The 20,020-nt window shown below is 48.5% G+C and overlaps 6 protein-coding genes across 6 annotated transcripts; 3 read left to right on the forward strand and 3 right to left on the reverse strand.

Annotated features, from left to right (window-relative positions):
• Positions 1 to 204: 204 nt before the first annotated feature.
• CCOS01_16883 (uncharacterized protein) lies at positions 205 to 1,710 on the reverse strand (the record flags this gene model as incomplete). Its single annotated transcript, XM_060465018.1, has 1 exon — positions 205 to 1,710. One exon carries the CDS (start codon positions 1,708 to 1,710, stop codon positions 205 to 207), a length of 1,506 nt encoding a protein of 501 aa, XP_060304383.1.
• A 5,433-nt stretch (positions 1,711 to 7,143) lies between these two features.
• Positions 7,144 to 8,861, forward strand: CCOS01_16884 (uncharacterized protein; the record flags this gene model as incomplete). Its single annotated transcript, XM_060465019.1, has 9 exons — positions 7,144 to 7,272; positions 7,382 to 7,520; positions 7,583 to 7,767; positions 7,824 to 7,860; positions 7,920 to 7,987; positions 8,060 to 8,097; positions 8,152 to 8,487; positions 8,542 to 8,609; positions 8,674 to 8,861. 9 exons carry the CDS (start codon positions 7,144 to 7,146, stop codon positions 8,859 to 8,861), a joined length of 1,188 nt encoding a protein of 395 aa, XP_060304384.1.
• Positions 8,862 to 9,664: 803 nt separating this feature from the next.
• On the reverse strand, positions 9,665 to 10,750 carry CCOS01_16885 (uncharacterized protein; the record flags this gene model as incomplete). The annotated part of the gene is made up of 1 exon (XM_060465020.1): positions 9,665 to 10,750. One exon carries the CDS (start codon positions 10,748 to 10,750, stop codon positions 9,665 to 9,667), a length of 1,086 nt encoding a protein of 361 aa, XP_060304385.1.
• Positions 10,751 to 11,683: 933 nt separating this feature from the next.
• CCOS01_16886 (uncharacterized protein) lies at positions 11,684 to 12,852 on the forward strand (the record flags this gene model as incomplete). The annotated part of the gene is made up of 4 exons (XM_060465021.1): positions 11,684 to 11,799; positions 11,854 to 12,184; positions 12,239 to 12,274; positions 12,328 to 12,852. The coding sequence occupies 4 exons, from the start codon at positions 11,684 to 11,686 to the stop codon at positions 12,850 to 12,852; spliced, it is 1,008 nt and encodes a 335-aa protein (XP_060304386.1).
• A 3,556-nt stretch (positions 12,853 to 16,408) lies between these two features.
• Positions 16,409 to 17,482, reverse strand: CCOS01_16887 (uncharacterized protein; the record flags this gene model as incomplete). The annotated part of the gene is made up of 1 exon (XM_060465022.1): positions 16,409 to 17,482. The coding sequence occupies one exon, from the start codon at positions 17,480 to 17,482 to the stop codon at positions 16,409 to 16,411; it is 1,074 nt and encodes a 357-aa protein (XP_060304387.1).
• Positions 17,483 to 18,151: 669 nt separating this feature from the next.
• Positions 18,152 to 19,611, forward strand: CCOS01_16888 (lactonohydrolase; the record flags this gene model as incomplete). Its single annotated transcript, XM_060465023.1, has 6 exons — positions 18,152 to 18,307; positions 18,363 to 18,705; positions 18,758 to 18,865; positions 18,921 to 19,130; positions 19,177 to 19,353; positions 19,403 to 19,611. 6 exons carry the CDS (start codon positions 18,152 to 18,154, stop codon positions 19,609 to 19,611), a joined length of 1,203 nt encoding a protein of 400 aa, XP_060304388.1.
• Positions 19,612 to 20,020: the final 409 nt, after the last annotated feature.

The raw sequence follows: 20,020 nt of genomic DNA on the forward strand, positions 1-20,020 counted from the left end.
CTAAGCGCGTGTCCTAACGTTTTAACCGCCTTATTTAGAAAATATCAAGGCACTATAGTTCAATGCAAACCTCTTCCTATAAGCTTAGCAAAGTTTAACGGCACCTTTGTTTCCAAGTCAGCTTCGTTTCCCGTCACATTAAATATCCTATACGACAGTAAGAATGGCATTAAGAGGGGTAATTATTCAAAGTAGCAGCATACCCTAGTCTTGGAGTGCTCTACGCATTCTTGCCTTAGTGACGGCCATCTTGGCCGCAACTTTATCGTTGATGTATCCATTCACGGTTTCTGCCATGTTCTCTTCAAACCATTTGCTCATGTGCTCCTGCATTGCGTCTCCTAAATTGTCCCTGACCCACTCCTCCACATCATCGCAAATGTCCGGCATTTGTTTCCCGAGCTTCTCGCACTCATCGTCAAGCTCGCCGGTATGAATGAGCAATGACTCGACAGTCTCCTGAGTTTCGGTCTGTCGGTTGCCCAAGTCGCAACAGTTGTCCTCTACATCGTCATGCCGTGCCTCAAGTTCACTATTGCGCCTCTTGAGTTCCTCGACATCTGCCTGTAGCTGTAGGATTTGCCGGCGTTGCTGCTCAAGCAGAATCGTCAACCTACTCTGTGACCGTTCCAGGTCTGCAAGTGGAGATTTCGAGTTCTCTCCAGGGCGTTCTTCGTCCGTCGTAGTTGTGTAAATAGTGGTGAATGCACGCTTACAATAGACTCTCTTCGAGCAAGGATGTATGTCCGTCTCTTCGCTACCAAAGTGCAGCCCTCGTTTGGAAGTCTTTGACGTATTGTTGTACTGCCCTTTGCTATCTCCGTATGGCGGGAGGACATCGTCACCGCCAAGACCCCCGCCAACGAAAGCCGTGGCGGTCGATTTGGCGCTCGCCTGCTCCCTTGGCTGTCTTCCAGTATTTTCGTGTTCGTCATACTGCGGCGGCGGTGACTCTTGGTCGCGCGGCACAATGTCAAAAGCAACAGTGGAACCGCACGACTCGGATGTGACTGGCGTGGTAGCTCTATTGTCTTCTTCGTCGCGCGGGGGGCTACTTTGGACCTTCGCGGTGAACTCCTCAAGCGTCACCACAGTACCACCTTTGCCATGATACAGCCGGCGCAGATCCAACACACGCTCGTATGATTGACGCTGGGCGGCTGTCAGATTCGGAAATTGTCGAACGCCCTCGGCGAAAGCTTGGAATGTGGTCATCCGCAAGACGTTGTGCGGGAAATAGAGGGAAAATGTTGAGGCCGTCGCGAGTGACGTGGCCAAGGCAAATGTGTGCCGCGCCGGGTTGTCGGAGGCTTGGACCTCATCGCGAGTTAAGCCAGTGGGCGCGATAAGTTGGCAATGGAAGCCACTGTGCAACCGGAGCTGGAGGCGAGTCACGAGGCGCTTGGCACCTAGTCGCTGGCGGACACGTTCGAGGCACGGCGGGCTTTCGTCATTCGTATCAATCGTATCGCAGGTCGTGTGGCGCAGCGAAGCAATGCGGTCGGGGGTGATGTGCAGATAGAGAGTGGTGTTGTTCGAGGTGCTGTGGGCGATGGCTACGCTGAGGCGGAAAAGAACTGATGACGACGGGTGATAGAGGGCGTTCAGTTTGAAGGGTTGGTCAAGGAATTCGGGCTGTCGTCCATTTTCTTCATCTTCACGCACCACAAAAACAGTATGGACAAAGCGTACACCTCCGCCGGACGACATATTAAATTCGCTCTGTATTTAATCTTGCAGATGTACACAATGTCTGGTAGCAGCCAGGGACAAACTAGGTGGATACTTACCGCGGTAAAGTCATGGCCCTTCCTTTTCCTCTCTTCGCTACAAGTGCAAATACGTCGCGAGGTTTTTCGTAGACAAGACTAGTTCCAACGTGGCCGAAGCCCTGCCCGAGATGCGTTGGGGACTCCTGCACAAGCAGTAGAATGAACAGAGCGACGGGTGACAGGTCCAAGGGTGAAGTTGCAAAGCAAGATTCACAGGTTGGACGGGTTCTGACGGGATTCTGTTCCTACTCGCACAGAGAGTCAGGCAAGCATTCAGGAGTAGTCAAATGGTCGAAGTGACTAGAGCAGGTCTGCTTAATCAAAAAGCGCGCGTGCGAAAGATGAGGTTGAAGATGGAAACGATGGAGCGACCCCACGGGAATTCGCCATGGTGATGGCGACGTTGTGTCAACCACCGCGTGGCTGGGTGGATCGGATGCCAGGCTGCTGGGGTCCGTCGGGGTTAGCGAAATATTTTTCCGTATCTTAGTAAGCGCAAATGCTGACCTGCTCGTGGGAGCCCAATGGGTGGGGTCTGAGGTGGCATTATACGGACGAACATGTGACTTACAGCTTGCTTCTGGCGGGTATTAGTCAGCTGCACTCAAGCCTGCCCGCAAGAACACGTAGAATACAGCCAAACATCTCAAGCACACTCTTCTTTAGGTATTCTAAATGCGACAGCGTTTGACCAAGATTCAAATGCTGGTTAGCTTCATGTGCCATTTGTTTAATATTCATAAGCTATTGTATCCTTGAAAACTAGGGAGTTCCCAGGGCGACACTGCTACGGCATAGTTTACATAAACGCTCGAGACTTAGGTGCACGTAGACCGGCAAGCCGATTCCTACAATGGGCACAAGAAGGCCTACGACTCGGATTAATATCAATGCGTTATAGGACAGAAAAGCCTCCAGGAATTTTCTCGTTCTCCTAAAGCGTGTTGATGACCACAACACACAGTTGTTAGTTCAGATTGACAGTACCGTTTCCTGCCTGAACGGATGGTGTGACTCTGACTACCAGTTGCACAGACGCCTTCCTCCCCGAATCACTCCGGTCATATCTTAACCCGGACTTCCCGGCGTCATCACCACATTCTTAAAATACGATTAGTTTGACTTTTATCTTATTTTTACACCACATCCTTTTCGTGTGTCTAACTGCATTTGACGACACTGTTGCTAGCGCTAAGATTGTCACCGACATCCAACCCAACTCTATCCCTATTACTATCTTTCTTCAAGGGAGATGCCATAGGAATAGCGCCTTAACTACCAGTAAACGTAAGGACATCGATACCTAGATTGAACGCGCTGCCGCTTAGCTCAGGAAAGTCTCCGTTACTTCTATCCCTAGCTAATCCGCTTTAGCAGTCAGACAACATGCTAGAGAATTAAGGCAGAGGTTTTGCGAGCCGTAGGGCTGATGAGAAAATGTCCAGATATCTAAAAGCATCAGTTTTGTCCTTTCCAGGGCACCCGTCGTCTGGGACACGACAGCAATGTGCCACATAGCATGCCTGATACAAGGTTCCAATATTGGAAAAAAGTACCAACGATAACGTGACATGAAATGGAGCTGCCAATGTGTCCATTCATGCTAATTCTCTCGGCGCAATTTCTTTCTCACTCGCCCTCGCCCCATATTCGAATACCTGCAAGCCATCGGTTAAGAGACTAAGGGTTGCTTATTAACGTTTCTCAATACCATGCGTACTCAACGTGAAAACATTGAGAAGCACAAGACTTATGCCAGGCTGCCCAAAAGTTCTATATTTTGGCGCCCCTAATTCTCCAGCAGCATAGCCCTCGGCTTTGTGTATAAGTCGTATAGTGTTAGATCGCTAGCTAAGTAATTCGAAAGAGCGTCGGATATGCTATAAGAGAAAGCCGTTGATTGTGTAGTCGCCCCATGGCCGGTATACTAATGTATTTCACAAATAGTAGGTTTCATCAATCGAACGAGACCTTTTCACTGGAAGAGGTATAAATTAATAGGAATGATCATCTCACATACTACTATTGCCACTTATGAAGACGTGCTTCGTCTCGACATGCTGTATAGCCAGGCTCGTCAATCAAGGAAAGTACATACGACCGTACCCATTAGAAAACTCGGGATCCCGTCCGCTCTCCCATAGATAAGCCAATGAGGGTCGGACTACAGCGAATATCTGGTATTAAATTTTTTTTTCTTTTGGTAGACTTTTGCTTTTCGATCTTAGCAAGATTAGTAGGTGACAATACTAGTCTTAGAATTTAGACTGCGGTTATCTTGGGGCCTGCCGTACACTTACTTAGGTAAAGTTGTCACAATGAGACAAAGGACTGTTCGAGTTGATTTTGCGAGTGGGCCCCAACTGGAATATTGGTCGGGTTATAGCAGCGGACTTCAGCTGAGGTCTGAGCTATTACATTGCTACTTGCCTTTGTTAGTGATTGTGAAGGAGGGGCCGCCTCGGCGTTGATGTTGCTGGGGCTATTGTGGCTTGGTTCGCCCGAGTTGGTTTTGTTGTTCTGAAGTCCCGCTATCGGAATACACCGTGCACCCGGGTCAGGTATCAATAACAAAGACCTCTGGCATCCCGCCGTCCAATTGACGCAGAAATTATTAGACGGCGATACGTGATTATATCAACCCTGTGAAGTCACACCTGCGACCACCCAACGCGTCAAGCAGACGATGCTGCCTCCGCCACTAATTTCCAGTCGAATCTCACACAGTTTGGATATGTCGCGTTGAGTCTCTCGTCTTCATCTCGCGATTCAACCTACGTGGTCATCTGGCGGATTGCTTCGCTCCTAGCCAAGCCATCCATTCTCATGTTCCCAGCTTGTCCTTCCCCTACCCTATCCATCTTAGGTGCCAGAACCACATTGTGTCCTCCTGGCTGTGAGACATCGTTGCAGCCACTTCACCTTCCACCACCATCGTTTCCCAACCTCAACCCGGAAATTATCTACCCTCATCCCCGCTCTCTCTCTCTCGAAAAGACTCAACAACGCATGCATCATGTGAGTCTCGATAGCCTCGACTGTCCAAGCCCTAGCGCTGCCCATTGACAGCTTTCTTTTTTTTTTTTTTTTTTTTTTTTAGCAACAGTGGCATCTCTGAGTAATAGCTGGGTCATGAATTGATGCGCTTTTATTTCCCTAACAATGTATACTTTCGGGCGCTTTATTTCCAGGAGCCACAACACTCTTATATTGGCATAGTATCCTGAAATGGGTCCTTGTTCTTCTCATTGACCCTGCCACACATCACAAAACATGCGGCTAGGCGGCCGGCGTTCTTAGTACCAAGCGGCAGAGTGTGGAGCACTTGCGATTCTCGCGCGGTTTCTCCCTAGTGTCGTTTGTCGTGACGTAGAATTACACATTTCAAAACTTCTCTCAATCGCAATTGGCCGGCATGATAACTTGAACGGGGCAAGTTGAGCAGCAAGGTCCGTAGAGACGAATTTGGGCCAGGAATGCCAATCGAATATAACAAGGCCGAAATAATGGCAATAAAGACACCTTTCCTTTGGTGTGCCAGGCAGCTGAAAGGATTATGGCTTTGGAAAGTCCCATACACGCGGCTTTTTCATCATCAAACGTTCTTGAGATCTTGATAGACCAACACGAACCTTTCCTTTTTTAGTTCATCCAAAGATGCAAATTTGGAACCAGATTCCCGTGGCTTCCTGTTCATACCCGGGTGTGTTGGAAGCAGATTAAAAGCAGGCCGTGGTAAAGTTGATAGGTACAGAGATAAGTCCAATTAACCCCGTCTTGAGCGCTCCAGATTGCACTTCTTGAATTGGGCCTACACGAGAGTGGACTATGACTCCAGGCACACAATAAAGCATCGCTTCCAAGTGGTTTAAAATCACATTTCTCTCACCTTCTTTGGGCCATTTCTAAGGATACTGTTCTCTGGTGTTTGGGAATACCTTTGCACTCCACTCGGAGCTTTGAAAAGAACAAAGCGTTACTTGATAGTGACACTCTGGAATGTTTCCATGGATGCCAATTACTCTAATTCAGGACCTTGCCTTTACCCTTATCGCCATTGCCCTTAGGTTGCCTGGGTATGTTGATTGACAGCTAATTACACTCTCCCTTTCCCCGTCCCCCTCATTCTTCGACGGCAATATAGTAGAGCCCGCCTGAACCATGCACAGGATAGACAATGAGGCTGATCCAGGGGTAAATTGTGGGGTAGGGCAGGCAGGCCGGGTAAGGTGTGGTAGATTGAAGAGAAATCAGCCAACAATAAGAAACAGGTGTAGCCCTCATTCATTTTACCCCCTCGATGACCTAACTAGAACAGACTTTAACAAGGAGATTCTGCCTCAGTCAATTTTCTTGAAGCTTCCCCGCCTCTCTCTCTTTATTTCTTCCAACAACGAGATGTTAGAATACACTCGATGTTTATTTCTTGTGTTAGCCGAGTTTGGTCGTATGAACAGACATTGAGTTTCAACTTTCGGTAGCGTAAACCACCATTTCATATTCAACCTAGACGAATGCGGTGACCGTGCCTCATATTTCACAGCTATCGGGAGTTAAGAGCGGTAGTCGTGTTCGGGTGGCTTGCATTCTTTTGATCCCAATACAGTCTAGAAGCGATGGATTCCGCATTACTTACCTGAATACGAGAGAATTTGCCTATTTTGCCCCCATGGACTCCCCGATTCATGAGTGAAACAAGCGTATTTTGAAAAACTCTGTTACCGTTGCCGAAAGACAGGCAATTCCGCCCTTTGTTTGTTCTGGTCGTCCGTAGTGGCGCGACTAGGAGCTACTAGTGTCGGAGTCCACGTGCGAGACATCTCCAATAGGGACTAGCCGCAGCTTATCCCGCCCTCCGCATCCAGTAACCAACACGGCTCGGACAAATGGGGCAAGTCGATCCTCAAGCATCAAACTTCGAGCTGTTGGATCAGTGATGGGACCGCGACACAGCCATCACTGTCTGGCTTAGGGTCAAGGGCGTAGCGTCGACCTAAGCTGTTAGTCGGCCGGAGTAGGCGCATCAGTCGCGCGACGAGTCGACTTGTACCTTGAGACTAGCGCCATGGCCCACCGGCATCCATACTCAAAGCACTGTTAAATTCCGCTTCTAAACTGTTCTGGCAAAAGCGACCGGCCCCTACGGCGGCATGCGGACAACGGAACCCGCAGTGCGGAACCCCCCTTGGGCAGATCGAATCTCATATGAGCTTGCCAGACCCGTTGCGCAAGGGTAGCGGTGTTGCTACTTTCTTCTCTTTTGCGTTTCCCCCCGGGAGTCTCCTATCATTGGCGACAAGGTTTGCGTTAGCAGGGCCTTTCGCGTTCACCATTGCCAAAAGACACGACTAGGTTCTGCAACTTTATCGCGATGATGAAGTCCATGCTTCTGAGGACAGGCATCCTGGCGGCATTGGCGCTGGTGGCAGGAGCAGAGTCAATATTCGACACAAATGCGACGGCGGTTGCACAGTGGCTTGGTGCAGTACCACAATGCTCGGTAGGTCATAAGCCCCTTTGGCTAAGTGATTATTTCTTGTCGTGGATTCTACGGCGCGATTTGAACCCACGTTCTGCTCAAACATATACTCACACTCTTCTGGATTCAGATGCCATGCTTCGCTGAGGTTCTCTCATCCGGGAGCTGTCAGCTCAAGGGGCTTGCGAAATGCGCCTGCACGAACGATGACATTCAACTAAGAGTCTCAACATGCGTGCAGCTGTCCTGTGACTTTGCCGATCAAGTCGGTGAGTATATATTGCTTATGCCTGCGACCTTTGAGCACCGTTCTGAAGCTTGTCCTATCCAGATGCCACACGAAAATCCCAAGTCTTGTGCCACGACTACCCGAATCAACAACGGAAGGGAAGCTATGCTATATTCGCCATCACCCTACCAGTCATCACGACTTTCATCGTGTTTCTGAGATGCTTCGCCCGCTGGACTGTTGCTCGCAAGCTGTGGTGGGATGACTACGTTACACTACTCGCCTTGGTATGCATGTCGCTATTTCATCCCGCCATCCGAATTTAGGAACTGATGATCAGAAGGGTTTGCTCATTGTTCTATCGGCATGTGGCGTAGCGAGTAAGTTGCCAACAGCTTTACAATAACATGAGGATGGGGGGGCTAACTTCAATATATAGTTTGTTCCTTGGGATTCGGGAAGCATTACTGGGTCATTGACCCTAGCAATGCCAAGCCAATTTTACAGGTAACTTGGCCCCCCCCCCCCCCCCATGGCTATCCTTCCACTTTTAATCAGCTAATCACTTTTCGTACACAGATGTTCTACGCGATGCAAATCATATATGTTCTTGTAACGTGAGTCTTGCTCTGAAGCCCTATATTGGATTCCCTGAAGCTGAATCTCATCAGGATTACTGCAAAGATCACCATCTGTTGTTTCTACCACCGAGTCTTCCCCAGTAAGCGATCACAGATAGCTGCAAAGGCTGCCATTGTGGTGCTCATTATTCGTGGGCTTGTCGTGGTCTTCTTGATCGCTTTCCAATGTGTCCCGCTTACCGCAATCTGGGATAAGTCGGCCAAGGGGCAATGTCTTAACCTCACGGCCATCGGTTACGCCGGCGCCATCTCTGGCATTGTTGAGGATGTGGCACTTCTTATCATGCCCATCCCCGAGCTTCTGCACCTGCAGCTGGGGCTCAAGAAGAAGCTCGGCCTGATCTTCATGTTCTGCCTTGGCTCGTTGTAAGAATCACCGACTCTTCCGGAGTTGATTGAAAATACTAATGAGACATCTAGCGGATGCATTGCCAGCGTGGTTCGACTCAAGTACTTAGTGTCCTTTGCGAACAGCTTTGACCCGACATGTATGTCATTAACCCAGGGTATTATGTTAAAACATTCAATGGTTACTAACACTCTCGATACTAGGGGACAACGCTGATGTTGTCAGTTGGAGTGGCGTCGAGGTGAATGTAGCCGTGGTTTGCGGTAGCTTGGCGGCATTACGAGCCCTATTCAATTATCTCGTACCTTACTTTACTACTGTAAAGGAGGAGACTAGTGAAAGCATGTACTCCTTACGGGAGGAAAGGAAAGAAGGAGCAATTCCAGTTTAAGAATGATCAAGATAATTCGCAAGCTGTTCTTTTGAAAACCGTCTCATGACCTAGACGCAAGGAATGCTGGTCGTTGAGGTGCGAACGCGAACTCGGAAATTGATCTAAGAGCCAGAATCGCTGGCTGGGCTCGCGGTATTGAGTGTAAGTCGTACCCTCCCAAACTCTACCCTGGCCCGCCAAGTAGAGAGCAAGACGACTGCCTGAAGAAGACAAGCAAGTAGATTCATATGTCTACTTATCCATCCAAGCCTTGCAGATGCCAAGATATCTAAATATTGTAGCCTAGGAGAGATTCCCAGAGTACGCACCCCGCACGCTGTAGTTTTTAGCTGGCTTACACATCCAGGGTACGTTACTCAGTAACTAATCGGTGTTCATGCTCCCTTTTGGACCGACCAGTAATCATATCCAATTTTCGACATGCGTATGATTATTACATCATATTCTAATGTCTATGAACATGAGGAGGAGCTCTCCACGAAATGACGGCGTCCCAATTTACTAGACATACACTAGTCCGCGAGCACAAAGAGATTGTGAGCTCTGTGAAACCCTGAGAAGAGTTTACAGAAAGAGGCAATTAGTGTGCAACGAGCATACGAAGTCACTTACTTGGCTAACTTGGCTCATTCACTTGGCTAGTATGGAGAAGTCCTAGAGATATGATGGCAAGTGGACGAACTCAACACATTTACCCATTGAAAATCTTACGGGTTTATGAAACTCTTTTTATCAGCCTTTCCGCTCACTGTTCTAAGATTATTAGATTGTAAATACCACCATCCTACAACTTATAGAATTCAACTAGTGGTGTTGTAAGCTACCTTGATTTTACTTAACTCTTCTGCAGTAAGGGGGATGATAGTACCGTGGCGAGGAGAGGCGGGGTACTTGAAATCTTTACGCAATGTCCATCTCCCGCTTGCAAGATCGGATGACTCAAGTGGAACATAGCCATTGCCGCCAAATTCGTCGGTCAGCATAATGTACCTCGGTCCATTGACATCTTGACAGTTCGCCTTGAAGATGGAGGGACCCTCCACCTCCTTGGTCCCCGCGTTTGTACCAATGCAACTGGCCACCTTGTCCCAACCTGCCAGTCCGGCAGTTAGATTGGAGCTCTTCTCCTGGACAATGTCTGCGCAGCCATCTATAGTGGCCTTGGTGAAGCGATAGTAGATGTTATTCTCCTTGATAACAGTTGAGTCGATCCGGCCTCTGGGAGGCTCGTCTTGCCAGATCTTTGGCTCACTGAAAGTCTGGAAATCTTGCGTGGTAGCGTAGACCATTCTCTGGTACTCGAGAGGATCGTGTTTAGAATTGGCCGTGCTATTGTAGACACTGGACGCCCAGTACACAACGTAGGTCTGTAGCTCCTCGTCATAGTACGCCTCAGGTGCCCAAGTATTGCCATAATTATCCGGTGATACCAGGACATGGCGTTGAGCACTAAATGTGATGAGGTCCTCCGACTCCCAGATCTCGAGGTATCGACTGCCAAAACTCTGGGCTTCCCCCCAAGACGTGCCGCAGGCGGTGCAGAGGTCCGTGGCTAGTATGTAGAACTTGTCGCCTTTAGGGGAACGCATGATGAAAGGGTCACGAACTCCACCATCTCCGTCGGTCGATTTCAGGATCGGATGCCCGTTGTTGAGCTCTGTGAATGATAAGGCATCATTTCCGTTCCTGACAGCCAGATAGATATTCTCGTCGCGGTTGCTGAAGTATAGAAATGCGTATCCCTCGTATTGAGAGTTGCAATCGATTTGGCGTTTGATGTGCTCTGGGCTTATAATGCTACCAAGGTTTGTTGGTGATCCCGCGGCGAGTATAGCTAGAGAAGCCAAAGTGGCAACGGCGAGCAATGGGTTGAAGCTGATAAACATTTTAACGAGAAAAATCAGCACAGCGCCTATTACGAGAGATCATGAAGGTAGTAGAGTGAGGCTGTACAAGTGGGCACGTTAATCAGGAGTGTCAGAGTGTCAGAGTTGACACTGCTGTCAGCCCGAGCGACTCTTAAATAAGTGACACGGCAGCCATGCAGCTGAGTCTACCTGCTTGATCCATTGTCAAACCCAGATTGGGAAGAAAGATGCAACTCTGATCCGATCCTCGTATTAACTTTGGTTTAGCTTTTCTTAAGCGCCTGCTGTCTTGGTACATAGCGTTGTTTGAGGTTGGACAGAGAATGGAGCATTCTTGCTTAGAGCGCGCCAGTGGCTAAGGTTTCTTGTAGATCCCACATCGCATCGCTAAGTAAGGTATGCCAGTCACCTCACGAGAAGAACGTTTTGGATTATCAAGGACATGAGGTTTGATCTCAAGCCGGGAACAGCCAATCGCTGGCTCACTTCAGATTCCCCCGGACGTGACAAAAGCCGACCCGGCCAATAACCCGGCACGCCGGACCCGCTTCACACGAGAGAGGCCAGTGATTGGAGCGCGTCAATGGAATCCATATTAGTGTCGTCGATCCCACGTTAGCCATCTTTACCCCAGCACGCCCAGATCATCTTCCCCGTGTGAACCCCGCGATTTTCTTCCCCGCACAAATACGCAGTAGTTCATCGTGGCTTGCGAATAAAGACAGCGACCCGCCCCAATCTTACGTCGTGAGCCCTTATAAACTCAAAGCGCTACTCGGTGTTTTGGGACCCGAGCCGATATGTTGACAATACACTCTTGGAAGGAGTTGATGTTTGTCGTATAAGGTTACGAAATTTTCTAAAACACACATAAGACGACCGAGCGACGGAGGTCATAGTGAATCCAGCCTTTATGAGTATTGAGTCCCATCATATGGCCCGATGTCCACAATGCGTGCCTTCTCAACACTTATATGTCTCGCTGGTCTTTGGCCGTGCCTCACTTATGGCTTCGTCAATCCTATTAGAACAGGGAGCGACCCGCAAATGGTGTATGAGAATGGAATGTAAGTGTCATGTGCTAGCATTGATTTTCTGTCATCATTTACAATCCATCTTAGGTACTATTTGACCTCCACAACGTGGACCGATGTGCGTATCACCGCGGCCTCCACTATCGAAGGTCTCAAGACAGCAGAGCCTCGCGTCATCTGGTCCGATACCACGAATCCGGCCAGAGCCTGCAATTTCTGGGCGCCTGAGATGCACAAACTTGGCGATCGGTGGTACACATACTTTACAGCAAGTGTATGCAACTCCGACTGGGGTATCGTGCTGCCGTCTTTGAGAGTATTTGTTCTCGAAGGCGGCGAAGAGAGCCCATTGTCTGCAAACTACACATTGTTGGACTCGATTGTTCCTCCAAACTACGACGGAGGGATGCTTGATGCGGTATGCTGTACGATTGATCCATACCAGTTACAGAACTGACAGAATAACCTCTAGACTGTTTTTGAGATTGAAAATACGAAGTATTTTTTGGTATGTTAATTTTCCTACAACTTTGCCAGATAGAGTACTGAGCCACTTTTTAGTTTTCTGCTGTTAAGGGCCCTATCAGCCCTGATGGTGCATCACTCTGGATCGCTGAGCTCCTATCGCCAACAGAATGCGGCAATGCCACAATGATAGCAGCCCCTGAATACGGATGGGAGAAAGAAGACTCTGCCGTTCTTGAGGGACCATACGGAGTAGTCTCGCCTTGCGGCACGATTTACGTAGTCTACTCAGCCGACTCTTGCAGCACGCCGGCGTACAAGCTCGGCGCCATGAAGTTCGCTAAAGGCGGCGATCCGCTCAGCCGGAGTTCATGGACCAAGCTATCTCAGCCCATCTTCGAAACCAAGAACGGACTCTATGGGCCTGGCCATAATGCCTTTTTCAAGAGCCCCGACGGGACACAGGATTGGCAGGTGTTCCATGCCAACCTTAATCCGGGTGATGGATGTGGCACCACTCGAAAGGTGTTTATCCAGCCTGTACGCTGGACTAACAATACAGTTGACCTGGGCGATCCTCTGCCAGTCGGTACTGAGATCAATCCACCGAGTGGCGAGTAAGATGATTCATAAGTAACTTGGCTAGAAGCAGCCGGTCATCTCTGAAAGAAAATGTTCAAAGCGCCGGATGAACATTGTGAACTAATATAACAATTAAATGTAACGCATAACGTAAAATACTCTCAACTATGCTCAATACTGGATATCGGTAAAGGGAAACTATGTTGGCGCCCACTTGTGACATAATGTACGAAGACAGACAGCTGCAGCAAGTGATACTAAAACGCCATATACCTATGGCGGCTTTCTCTCCTAGCCACATGTATAATAGAGCGTCGCTGCTGTGGGTGTATGACCAAGGCCAAGCTACTCGACTATGCCCTCACAATATCTCCAATACCTCGACTTGGCAATTATTGAGTCTAAAAGCTGTCATGGTCGCGCCTACCGCTACTATAGCCTTTCTCATCATTTAATTATCATCCCATATTTCTTCGAAGGCTTCAGACTGCCTCGGAGAGTTCTAGTAGGTAGTATTTGGTGGTTGCTACGTCCCATTTGCCTTACACGTCACGTTGTCGGTGCATTCTTGGGGTCGCGTGTCGTCAACAAACCTAGACGCTCCTTTACCTATGATGGAATTTCTCTCGTCTTGTGGAAATTCCATCTGTCTTCACCATCTATAGCCTAGTGAATATCTCCTCGCGGCCGTAATTGGATCGAGGATTACACTACCAAGGGCCACTGCGAACAAAATAGTGTCTACAGTCACACTTATATCTGATTCCAGGTATCTTTGCCCTAGGTACCAACAATTAAATGTCTTTCTTGTCTCCAAAAACACTCACGGCTGGCATGCTCACTCGCACGGCAAAGCTTCCAAGCTTACATGAAGCTCATCAATCATGCATTGAACTATGTACATATCAGAATATGGAAAGTGGGGCAATTTCTTAGTTGACATGCCTGGTTCAATGCCTCAGCATCATAATGTATGGAAAAAATAGATTTAATAGCCCGGGCTGTCTTGGAACTCTCACTTTTGAGTATGCCGGCCAATACACATCCTGGCTAATGCGGTTTCATGGCCGCTCTAAAGTTCTAGCTTGGTCAGGGTACAGACGGGAAAGCTTTCATCTCTCAAGCCGTGGAGACGAATGCCCGATCAAATTTCACCATCCCCCGAGAATATTCAGTTGTAATTTCTCCCTTAGTCGGATGAACAGATGGCCGGTTTTGGCACAAACAACCCTTGGCCGGTTGCGCGAAACCACTGGGCTGTATGATTCGAACCCATTCAGCCATCACTGGTCAATCTGGACAAAAGGTCTTTCGATCCTAGATACCTGATACTATTAATAATGCTACCTAGAACGTCTGATTTACGATAGAGATCATCAGGATGCACAGGATGGCAAATTTGTGCGAGCGGAATACGGACGAACCGGTGTAAGCGACGTCTTGTTTGTGACCCCTTTGAGCGACAAGGGTTTGAGGATCTCTCCTGGGCCAATAGTAGCTACGTAGAGGGCTCAGTCCTTGTCTATTCCTAATCGGGCTGAGAATAGCACCGACAGGTGACACTAATATAAATGAATGCGATCTTGCAACCCCAATGCCTGTGCAACTTGGGGTCATCCGGATCGAACCAGATGAACGTTGCCGGTGATGGTTATCCCTTTTTGTGCTAGAACTCCAATCTAGTCTTGGTTTTCGTCCCTGATTACATACCTATAGTTGAGGGCCCAATGTAAACTAGAGATGTTGCCCTGCAGCAAGGGAAGGCCAGCCGGTGGAATTTTCCCTGTCCGGAATCCTCTCCGTAGACGCGTATGACAACGCGAAGAAGGTATCACGCACCCTTCCGCGACACACAAAGTCCGAAGCCCCTTTCCTTGGCTGAGGACGATTATACGATAAGTGATATGCCGTCTTGACCACCCGGATTTTCAGGGTGTTATGCAGCTTTGAAGCTTATTTGTCTGTTTGGGACACTCTCGGCGTGGGGGCTGAGAGGTAGCCAATCGGGACTATCTCGTGATTTCAAAAGGTCGTGTCTAGGTAGGGTTCAGGGATGTGCCTTGATTTGTCACCCATTATTCTAGGAATTCCTGACTTCACTTTGGCCGGCTTCTTTCATTCTACCTAGTCACAGGGTTGTGTAGCGCCGGGTGTGACTAGAAATCGAGTTCTTGGGTTCATGCACCAGCACTGTGAAAGTCAACGGAGCGTTATTTTCAATAGTTCCCACTTGGCCGCAACACAAGACGGTTCGTCGCACCATTTAGATACAATGCATCGGGCAGTGAGCTTGGCAATCTAAGACTGGGATCCCAGGCGCATGGAGGCTGTGTCTATGTCCCACAACCATCACGCACACCTCAGCGTAAGTACGCAACGCAACACAATCAACGCAACAAACTAGGGTAGTCAAGACTACTCTAAGAAACGGAAAGAACGGATCATTTCAAGAAGCGATTCATGAGGTGAAACTCAACGCTAAGGTAGGGCGCGACCTCGAGCTTTGAGAATAAAATGGCCGCTCCTTTTCAGAGAGCCATGGGGCACAGCGGGTCACTTCGTAGCCGCAGTACTTCAACCAGCACATTGGATGTGGTCTACAGGGTGCAATTACGTGCAAGAATTGAAACTACAATTTCAAACGAAATCCACATGGACATGAAGTCTGGCCAGAAACCCTAACTGACCATTTCAGAACGGATAGTATTCCTTACTTTGCCGCTTTGAAATGCAATCCAGACGCAGGCACAGCCGCTGCATAAGTGAGAGCACGGTGCCGGATCTTACAACGTCTCTGCATTGTATGCCTATGCCGATGGCATTATTGGCTCAAGAGATACGTAGCACGGAGACGAAGATGAGGCCAAGAAAGCTGGGTCTGACACTTCGGACCACGAAATCGACCAAACCATACGGATGCAGAGCTTGTGCCAAGCGCTAAACAATCATCCGTTCGTCCGTGTCTACTTCTCGCTCTTATCCTAGCAATTGTGAGACTGAGAGTTCTTGGACTCTCGTTGCGAATATGAGTAGGGCGGAAGCGGGGACAAGATATGTGCCCTCCGATCCGCCATGAGGCGATGAAGGCTTGGGTAGGCCCTGTCGATTTAAGCTTAACACAATTCCTGGTGGCTATCGACCCCTACCTACCTTAGTTACCGGAATGTGATGCGTCTGCTCAACTATCAGGCGGTCGAGGTTTTGAGGCACAGTCGGTGAATCAGTATGTCGATTTGATGTGTGTAATGCCAGCCTGTTCCTCTGCAGTATCCCAAGCATGTGTCAAGTCGCTCCAACTCACACAAGCATACTGCTCTGGATATATTGAGTGGCCATTTGGTATGGGGAAGCTGCAATGTCTTCCATCTTCGCAAAGTCACGGCGCATAGCATTCGATGGGCTGAAATCAGAACTCAGCGAAGGTACAGGCATATTGATTGATGATTGAAGGTCTAGGCTAGAATAATTGAGGAGTACTCGAAACAAAGGTGTAAGAACCAAGTGAGAAATGAAAGATTGTCAATGTCACTCGAAGGGGTATCGCTTGCTCGGCGTACGATTTGAGTCTGATTTCATCACGCAGGAAGTCGAAAAGCTAATATCTCGCGAACTGTACTTTAGAAGAGGTTGAACAGACATCTCCTTCTCTTTCCTTGTCTGGCCCTTCGCTGATATTGTCGCTATCTTGGCCACTATGTTGTTGCTTCGATTGGGTGTGTATTGTAATCTCGGTTGTCCTTGTCGGGTACTCGTTGTTCGCTGGATAGTTTGTGTCCCCTTTCCCAATACGAACCTCATACTCGGGCTCTTCGGTGTTAGCGAAGTGTCTTGACCTTTCGCCGTTGAATGTCTCGAGTGCGACATCATGACCTTGTGCATTCCCTTGACTGCGCACGTAGGCGCTATTGTTCGAGGCCCCTCGTGTGACTTCGACCAGCAGATTGAGAATGCTGAACTCTAGCTTCAGTTTAACGCTGTATGCTAGAGGCTTCCAAGCCGTCTGGATATCATACAGATTGGTGAACTCGAGGGCCAGGATCGTAACGTCGAGAAGAATGACCAGAATATTCACCCAGATCAGGTGGCTCATGACCTTTTTGGCGCGACCATCACCGATGCTGTTCATTAGGCGTACGCGTTTGGTTGTTTCCCAAACGTATAGTGCAGAAATGATGATCTCTTGCACGAAGAAGACAGTGAGCTGGATCTTTTCAAAGATCTGATAAGGGGTTTCGAATGGTTCCGGATTCGCCGAGTTTACTCCATAAACCAGGATGATGATCGGGATATGCAGCCAGATTGCGTCGGCAATTATCATGTAAAGCACTAGTCGCAGACGTTTCCGGTCATGTACAACAATGTGCAGTCGTGAGTATAATACAACTGATTGTCCCGTGATCATTGAACACCAGCCGATGAGAATAAGGGTAGCGTAGATGATGGGCTTGGTCGTCAAGGACAGGTGTCTTAGTAGATAGCCGGTGCCATTGAAAGCTATGCCCCATGTTGCAATTAAGATACTCCAAAAATACAATCCGGAGCGTCTCTTGAAAGAAGTAAAGATTGAAACTGTGAGTTCGAGAACGTTGTAGAAAGCAATGCTGATGAACACACAAATGACGATGACGATGATGATTTCTTTTGTGTTAATGCTGCCGGCCTCTGTCATCGTCGTCAGCTGTCTTTGAGCTATTAGAAGTAATTGTTGGTTCGATGAAGGGATACGTCTGGCAGCAAGAAAAATCCAATCGAGGCAATGAACATGATTATTACATATTTATGAAGGGCACAGTTGTGCTCTCTGTAGATAAGCTAGGATCTCACGGTTCAAATTCAAGTTCTTAACCTGCATCATCGGGTGTTTCTGGCGGAACATGACAGGGAGGACATGAGTTGAATGACCAAGACCCTCTCCATTAGGATCATGTTGCGAAACAGCAACTTGGCATATGCCTTGGAGGTGCCGCGATCAATGTAGCACCAGAGTCATTGAAGCCTTACTACTTTTCCAAATTCGATCAAGTCGAACCACTGCCAAGACCCGGGGAACCAGTCCGTAGTAGCTAAAATTCGGAGTGGGTGTTCTGGGGGCAGCTTCATTGGCACGGTCGCATTCCATTCTTTTCTTCCTAGATCGTAGTCATTAATGGGCTAGTTTAGCGTCCCCACGCAACTGCAAATGTGACTATGCAATTTCACGCTTGCAGGGATTCATCAACGCGGGGAACTTGCAAAGTAGCATACAAAGCTCATGGTACCCAACCTCTGGAACTATCATCTCACTCGTTACACACCACAACCAACCACAACACACTCCTTGAAACTCAAAGAATAAAAAATGTCGCGCTCACTGGTGGTTGTCGCTGCTGGTTTTCTCATGCCCCTAGGTCTCAGCTGTGCAGCTGGAGTGCCCGCTGCAGCTCAAATCATTGACTGGAAGAGCTTCAACGTTCTTCCGACAGTGCTCCCTCCTGCAGAGGCCAACGACTCTACGGTTCTGAACCCCAAATCGGACTCTTGCGGCTTATTCTTTGCTTACTTTTTCGTAGCTTTTCCTGTGGCCCGGCGTGACGAAAGAGTCTCTTGAAGCCAAACCCTTCCATATTTATGACCCCGAGTTCTACGATGTCATTGGACAAAACCCATCGCTGACGCTGATTGCTACCTCTGACACGGATCCCATTTTCCATGAGGCCGTTGTCTGGAATCCTCCTACGGAGGAGGTCTTCTTCGTCCAGAACGCTGGCGCTCCTGCTGCAGGTACTGGGTTGAATAAGTCATCCATCATCCAGAAGATCTCACTTGCGGAAGCCGAGGCCGTGCGAACAGGTTCCAGGGCTAATGCTACCGTCACCGTTGTCCCTTCATACCCGCAGGTCATCAATCCCAACGGTTGGTCATTCCATAACCTCAACTCAACATGACATCGAGCTTACATCAGCAGGTGGCACAAACTACAAAGGCAACATCGTCTTTGCTGGTGAAGGACAAGGTGAGGATATCACTTCGGCACTGTATCTGATGAATCCAGTGGCTCCTTTCAACACCACAGGTCAGCTCGGCTTGCCCCAGATCCAAGATTACGCGCATGAAACTGATTTCTGCAGTCCTTCTGAACAACTACTTTGGTCGTCAGTTCAACTCACTCAATGACGTTGTCATCAACCCTCGTAACGGGGAGCTGTACTTCACCGACACCCTGTACGGCTTCCTCCAGGATTTCCGTCCCCCGCCTGGCCTGCGCAATCAGGTCTATCGCTACAATTTCGAGACCGGTTCTATTGCTGTCGTTGCTGATGACTTCACTTTGCCAAACGGTAAGTTACTCGTCATTGGGAAAGATGCAAGTCTCACAACCACTAGGTCTCACCTTCTCACCTGATGGCCAGAAAGCCTATGTCACTGACACAGGCATTGCCCTCGGATTTTACGGTCGCAATCTCTCGTCTCCCGCCTCAGTCTACTCATTTGACGTGAATGAAGACGGCACCTGGGAGAATCGCAAGACCTTTGCTTACACTGCCGCTTTCATCCCCGATGGTTAGTATTTTGCTTCTGCAGTCCAATTTCGGAATCTGACTCTGTATAGGTGTTCACACTGACTCTGTTGGCCGTGTCTACGCTGGTTGTGGCGATGGTGTTCATGTTTTCAATCCTTCCGGCAAACTTATTGGTAAGATTTACACTGGCACAACAGCTGCCAATTTCCAGTTCGCTGGGAATGGCCGAATGATCATCACTGGACAGACGAAGCTGTTTTATGTCACACTTGCGGCGTCGGGTGTAGCCATACAGTAGTCCAGAAAGAGAGTTCGATTGAGCACGCGTTGTTTTCTGGAAGATACTTTTTATAACGATATGGTGCGGTCCATGTCAAACCTTGCCTGTCTGCTTCTCTGTCTGCAGAATGTTTTGCATTCTCGGTAAAAATGCTTTCTAAATGTCTATGATCTTTTCTCTAGTCAACCAGTCGCCCCATTTTGTACTCATAATACATAATCATCCCTTCACCAAGACGCCCTAACGAGCTGAGGGTATTGCGATTGCATCTTTTCCTGAGGTGAATGTGTTGGTGATAGGTTTTTCCTTTCGATAGGGACCACCAGGTAGATGTATGAGCTTTTCCTCATCGACGACGTATGTAGTTGACTGTATGTGTTTCTTTCCATCCGTCATGTCACCTTTTATCGTCACGAGACTAAATTCA

The sequence above is a fragment of the Colletotrichum costaricense genome (genome assembly GCF_030867565.1).
Source record: "Colletotrichum costaricense strain IMI 309622 chromosome Unknown Scaffold_35.1, whole genome shotgun sequence".
NCBI classification, from domain to species: domain Eukaryota; kingdom Fungi; phylum Ascomycota; class Sordariomycetes; order Glomerellales; family Glomerellaceae; genus Colletotrichum; species Colletotrichum costaricense.